The sequence below is a fragment of the Tupaia chinensis genome, unplaced genomic scaffold (genome assembly GCF_000334495.1).
Source record: "Tupaia chinensis unplaced genomic scaffold, TupChi_1.0 Scaffold000311_2, whole genome shotgun sequence".
Classification (NCBI taxonomy): Eukaryota; Metazoa; Chordata; class Mammalia; order Scandentia; family Tupaiidae; genus Tupaia; species Tupaia belangeri.
Genome location: NW_006159803.1, coordinates 706,424 through 713,206, shown reverse-complemented (window position 1 = coordinate 713,206; position 6,783 = coordinate 706,424). Strand labels below are relative to the sequence as shown.

The 6,783-nt window shown below is 35.0% G+C and overlaps 1 protein-coding gene across 6 annotated transcripts in view; it reads right to left on the bottom strand.

Annotated features, from left to right (window-relative positions):
- GRIA4 (glutamate ionotropic receptor AMPA type subunit 4) overlaps nt 1–6,783 on the bottom strand; it is a 392,211-nt gene that overhangs the window by 246,959 nt on the left and 138,469 nt on the right. For all 6 annotated transcript variants that reach the window (XM_014588766.2, XM_006150932.3, XM_014588767.2 and 3 more), the window contains exon 4: nt 4,359–4,598. In XM_014588766.2, the coding sequence (XP_014444252.1) occupies nt 4,359–4,598 (240 nt within the window). The remainder of the gene's footprint in view (nt 1–4,358; nt 4,599–6,783) is intronic.

Genomic DNA, 6,783 nt, shown 5'->3' with positions numbered 1-6,783 from the left:
ATTTTCCACGATAATAAAATTGCATTTAATTAAAGTAATGTCTCTTTAGTTGAGTTTTTCATTTTGGCTGCTCTATTAACCATTTGATCTATTAAAACATGGTACCGCTAATCAAAGAGGAATTATATGATTAGTCACTGAGCCCTAAAACTGTTTGATAGCTACTGTCAAAAACATCACTTAATGAAGTTATTGTTTCATTTTGTATTTATAGCATGTTTATTAGGGGTTATTATGTGAAACGAAAAAACTTATGAATAATGACATAGTAGTAAGTAATGGGTAAAAAGGCTATTGGGGAAGAAAAGATAGGCAAATGTATATGTAATGCAATGTGAAAGTTCATATCAAAAGAGTTATGCACAGGGTGCTCACTAAGTTATTTTCTTATGAGTAAAATGTGAGTGCAGAAGAGATGGAAATTTCACTCTAGGTGAAATATATTATTTCACATAAGCTCAGTGGTTCTATAGACTGTTTTCCAATACAGTAGCCATTAGCCAAATGTGACTATTTAAATTTAAATGGATTAAAATTAAATAAAGTAGAAATGAGTTTCCTTGGTTGCCTAAGTCATATTTAAACTTTCAGAAGCTTCATGTGGCTAGCGATGATCATATCTGACAACCTGAATTATAGAACAGTTCCATCACTACAGAAAGTTCTCTTGGGCAATGTTAGTATAAGACAACTTTATCAACTCAAAAATCTTATCAAAGTTTGTATTTAAGTGAGGTTTTCTAACTTTTTGTCCTAAAAATGTAAATGATCTTTTTGAAAAAAATGACTGAGTTCCAAGTTAATTTTTTTTTTTACATTCCAGATTAAACATATTAAACCGTAAGCTATTGATCAAAGGCAAGTTTCTGGTTGTTAAGGAGAGTGCCATAGACTCTACTAATGAAGTTACAGCAAGTGACTCATTTTCATCACATATTATTTAATAAAATAATCATTAAATAATATTAATCAATTGTTAATAATTACATTCAATAAATAATGATTAAATGTTAAATGGATAAATTGAATGAATAAGTACTTATATTCTTTTTTTTTTTTTTTTTTGGAGAGGTTTTCGCTATAGGGCCTGTGTGCTCCCCAGACAGACAGAGAGAGACATGGAGACAGAAAGTGAGAAATCACCCCCCAGGGGGGATGGTCACGCCACAATCCCTTCTCCTCCATTCTCCTCTCGGGATCTTGGGCACGCACGCACACGTGCCCGGCATGAGTTCTAAGCCGCCGGGTCCAGGACGTGAACCACGGTCGACTACGTGGGTGTCCAGCAACATAGCCATTACGCTAACTGCTGGTTCCCAAGTTCTTATATTCTTAAATGGCAGTCAAATGAATAGAAGCAGGGTTTGCTGCTGATAAAGACATCCTTATGCCACATTCTATCTTTTTCATTCTGCTCACCATTTTCAGGACAGGAAGAGAATATTTGAATTATAAAATAAAATCTTAAAGATATTTGTATGGACCTTAAACACAACGCAGTTAAACTTTTTTTTTTTTTTTAACATATATAAACAAGAGTGTAGACAGTTTCACAGAGCTAACCAATGGCAGATCAAGATTAGAACAGAGACCTATAATAAGGAGACAGAATGTTTTTTTCCTTTCATTGTTGTAATTCAATATAAAACATGACTTTAAGGTCTGCCTCAGTGAGATCTTATATTCTGAAAGAGAATGGCTTATTGGCATTGTTACAAAATAAAACTGTGTTTGATTTGAGTAATGTCTAGAAACTGAGATTTCAAAAATAATTAGTAGCTCAGTGAAGTATCTTATCCCCAAATAAGAACTTGTGATGTATCAGATAGTTAAGTTATACTCAAGGTTGTGAAGCAATTTGGGGTCATAGTAAGGCAATTACTTAAAATAGAAAAAACCTGTTTAGATGGTCATTTCATGGTAACAGTAGAGGAGGAAAGTACCAAGATGTCATACTCTCCTACTTTTTACAATTGGTTTTTGTCCATCGTATAAATTCTTAATACTGATGTACATAATTATTTTGGATGTTCTTTTTTCCTTGAAATGATGTGAAGCAGTGGGTTTTTCTCAAACAACGCCATTTGTGATAAAGTTAACTGTGTATTCGTAACTGACGCACACGTCTTGGTTGCTGAAGCGAATTCATAATTACAAGTACAGTATCTAAGAGGAAATACATGTGGCTTGTGATCCTAAATTTACAAAACAGGCACAATTTCTAAGGGAGAGAGAAAAATTACTCTTGTCCCTTGAGGATGTATGACTCAGACCTGAAGCGTTGAGAAATGTGATGGTATGATGACATGATAAGCCATCTGTATGGTAAGAAATGGCCATGTTCCTCACATGTTATTTTTCACTCAGGCAATTACTGCTTGGAATGCATGTGTCCTTTTTTTGAGGCTGCATTCGGTTATTACAATAGGCGACAATACAAAGCACGAGCTAGTTATTCTGAAGCAACCATTGAAAAGAACTAAGAAATTCTAGAGTGAATTGTATCAGTTGGGTAGAAGTAGAACAGTTAAACCGTAGGATGGCTGCCTGGAAAAAGGAAGCTTTGTTGAGCAAGCCTTTAAGTAGGTTAAAGGATACCAGACAGCTTTATTAGAAGACACTGTGGCTATAACATAATGAGTTTAAGCTTCTGCAGGCAGAAAGTTAACTGGGAGAAAGGATCTTTACATAGCTGAGTAGATGCCAGCTTAGAGTAGAGAGATGCCATGCCTAGAGGAAAAGGGGGATGGCTCAGGACTGGCGCCCCTGTCTTGCTACACAGGAGTGAGGATCCTGGAAAGTGTAACTTGATGCAAAAGCAATGTGCCACTTGCAGTCCCTGTTCTGTGGGGAAGCTGACGCATGAATGCCTACAACTTTCTCCCTGCCAGAGACTAATTCACAGAGCTGCAGAGGGAAAAAGTGAGGCGCAGATTCGACTGATATTTCCACAAGACCAATAGAGCATAAAAGAAGTTATCTCTTGTTCAAAGGAAAGACCTAAACTATGTCATAATAAACCATAGGAAGAACCATTTCATCTATACCTTATTATATGTTTCTTTATATTACGATTCAATGTTCACTGTCCTCTTGCATAAGGATCTTTCAGATAGTGAAAAATGAATAGAGTGAAAAATGTTTTTTAATTTGCAATTCATTCCCTAGGATGCTATGGGTTGTTAACTAATTGGAAATGATGGTGTGAGGTATGGGTAGGTTCTCATATTTCCAAATGAGAATTGGCATATCCTGCAGTCGTGTGTAGAAAATAAATTGATATTAGATTTGTTAATGTTGTTTCTGAAGGGAAAATTTACCAAGAACGTTAATGGATGCGATGCACTAGAAACAGCACTAGTGTAATAATGTGACACACTGTTTCTAATTATATGTGTGAATTTTAGTGATAAAAAAGAATGAATTGAATGTGTTTTCATCTCTGAGTATTGGAAATTATACTTTGGACTTTTGAAGGTGGATTATATCTTTGAAGTATTTATTTCTCTTCTTTATTGTACTTTTTAATGTAAGAAAAGATACTATTTATTATCCTATTCATTTCATAGGTTTCTATTTGAGCATGTTCTTAAAATTTTGCCTGTTTTTAACCTTTATTCTAATTCTTACCTTGGAACTATTACAACTTAGGAAAAACAACTTAAGACAAAATCCTCTGGAAGATCCCTGGTGTTTATTCTGAAATATACAATATGTTGCTAGGATATGTGAACTCTATAATATGTCTTCAACAGAAAAATAAAACCATATCAAATGTTATATGAAAATATGTAGATTATCAGTGATTTAATGCACTGTTAATTCACCTCATGTCTCCATCTCATGGATAGTATGGGATGGCTTATTAATCTTTAGAGCCTGATAGTGAAAAACAAAGTGAAAGACTCCCAGCATCAGTCTTACCAACAATCTCTATAATCATTGTCATGGGCCTTTAGTTACTCATCTAGAATTTTATATCTCAATTGTGACCCTACAGCCCGACCTGCTATTATTTTTGAATGCTTAAAAATATTAATTCATTTGCATTTGCAGTAAAGGACATTTTTTAATAACTATACCTGAAATATCCTCACAGAAATTTCTTAAGAATTAGTTATCTTAATGTCAACAAATTATAGAACATAATTCATAAGTAACCTTTAAATTTGAAAAACTTACCTAATTGTAAGTTTTCCCCCAGAGTCAATATGAAAATACTGATAACACACAACAACCATATGTGTATTATAGCAATGTTAGGGGTAAAAATATTTTGCTAAATCACACAGGTGGTACAAGGCCTTTTCACATTGAAAATCAGAGTTTTACTGATAGAAATGAGCATCAGAACTTACCCCTGTCTGTGTCATACAAGAAGACAAAACAGTTCCATTCATAGTGATCCAGCAGACTCAAAAGGGCTCCTCGTAAGGAAGGCCGTAGCTGCAGCACAAACTGGCTCTCCCCCTCGGTAGGGAAACTTGGCGTGATGAGGGAGATGTGTAAGGCGCTGCAGAACGAAGTCAAGGTATGCACTGACCTTTTATCATAGAGTCCGAAGATGGCAAATACTCCTCTAGAATATTGGGAACAGACTGAAACAAAAGAAAAAGAAAACAAACTCTTCACATACTCTAGAATGGTTGACTTTCTATGAAAATTTTTTGAAAATTACTACATCAATGATATGTCAGAAATCTAAGATAAACAGAGAGCAAAATATGAAGTGCCCAGTTGATTGTACAATCATGAATGAGTTCTTAGGCTGGTACTCAAAACCATGCATTCAGTGATGCTGATTTTAATTCAAGTCCTGCATTAACAATTTGATTTTAATTAAAGGGACATTAGATGAAAATGAAATAATAATAGACTCTCATGACAATGTGGCAAATCCTGTGCTAGAGACTTTGAAGTGTGACACATACAAATTTTTCTGTGTATTCTTTTCTGTTATAAGTAAAAGTAAAATGATACACTTTTTTAATTTTACAGTATTAATTGAAGGAACATTTGAATCACCTAGGCACTCTTCTGGTCTGTAGACATATCTTTCCTACTCTTGATTGCACTGCATTTATTACACTGCCTAAATTATTACCACTCCCCCATTTTTTGCAGTGGCAGTTTATTTTTTATCACTCTACAGTCCTCCTGAATCATGTTTAAGAACAAGGTATTTTTGTTCCTGAAAGTCATTCTTGGGTTATCTGAGATGCTTAGTGAATTAGGTCTGCAGTACAGCTTCTAGGCAGGCCTTAAGGTAAAACAATGCATTCTTATACCTTGTAGAATCAAGACCATCTGAAGCCAGGGGACCTGAGGAAAACGTGTGCTCAGCCTCACCGCGCCATTCTCCATGCTCCCAGCTGTTATAAGGACAGTGCGACAACATCAAAAAGAGGGGAAAACATTCTTATAATAAGAAAATTCTTGCCCAATCCTATTTTAGTCACTCTTTGACAAGACTGATTTTTGGTCCAAACTTGGGTGACTTTTATTTTAATAATTATTTTATTTAACTTTATTTATTTATTTTAATTTGACCAGAGAGTGACAGAATGAGAGAGAGAGAAGGAAAGTGAGAAAGCAAGCCACCAGGTCTTGGACTTGAACCATAGTCGGCCATGTGGGAGTCCAGTGCCCTTAGCCATCATGCCACCTGCCAGCCTCCGGTAACTCTTTCTAATTAACATTTTAAAGAGCATAAGCATGCCTTGTGGGATACTTTTTTTTTTTTTTGTCTATACAGTAAAGTGAGTCTCTCGACTACAATTTTTTTCTTTCTCCTTTCTTCCTTCCTTCCTTATTTATGTCACATTTAATCACTTATATCTTTACACTGTATAGCATTCCTTTTTTCCAGCATGATAACCATGTATATCAGCCAAGATAAAGACATTACTATACACATCAGCAGCAGCAAACAACTTTTCGTTCTTTTTTTTTTTTTGGTCAATTAGGCATACTTTTTTCACTTATTTTCCCCTGTTCACCTCCTTCCCTCCATTACTCACCCCTGTGTTACCCTTATCTTTACTATCTTAGTGTCTACAGTTGCCCTCCCTATTACTATACCTTCCAAACTTGTAGTTTCTGCCATAGAGCACAGATAATCTGCATATATTGAGTGAAAACATACAACGTCAGTCTTTCATTGTCTGCTTGCTTCACTTAGCATTAAGCCTTTTTCCATACTCATCTACTTTGTATCAAATGTCAGGGGTTCCTTGTTTTTTTTTTTTGTTTTTTTTTTTTTTTTTTTAATTTCTTTTTGGCTGAGTGGTATTCAATAGAGTACTATATGCCACATGTTGAATCATCCTTGCATCCCTGGAATAAATTCTACTTGGTCATGGTGTGAAATCTTTTTAATACGTTGTTGAATATGATTTGCTAAGTTATTGTAAATGGAATTTCCTTCTTCAATTCTGTCTCAGTTTGTCCAATGTTGGTGTATAAAAATGCTTTCGATGTTTGTACGTTGATTTTGCATCTGCCACTTTGTCATATTCATTTATCATTTCCAGGAGTTTCTTTGTGGATTCTTTTGGATTTTCTATGCATAGCATATCATCCGCAACTAGAGATAATTTCACTTCTTTTCCTAGTTGGATGACTTTTGACTCCCTTGTCTAATTGCATTGGCTAGAACTTCCAGTATTATGTTTAAAAGAAGTAGAGAAAGTGGGCAGCCCTGTTTTGTTCCAGTTTTTAGTAGAAAGGCTTTCAGCTTTTCCCTATTCAGTATGATGCTAGTTATGGGTTTTTCTCAGATGG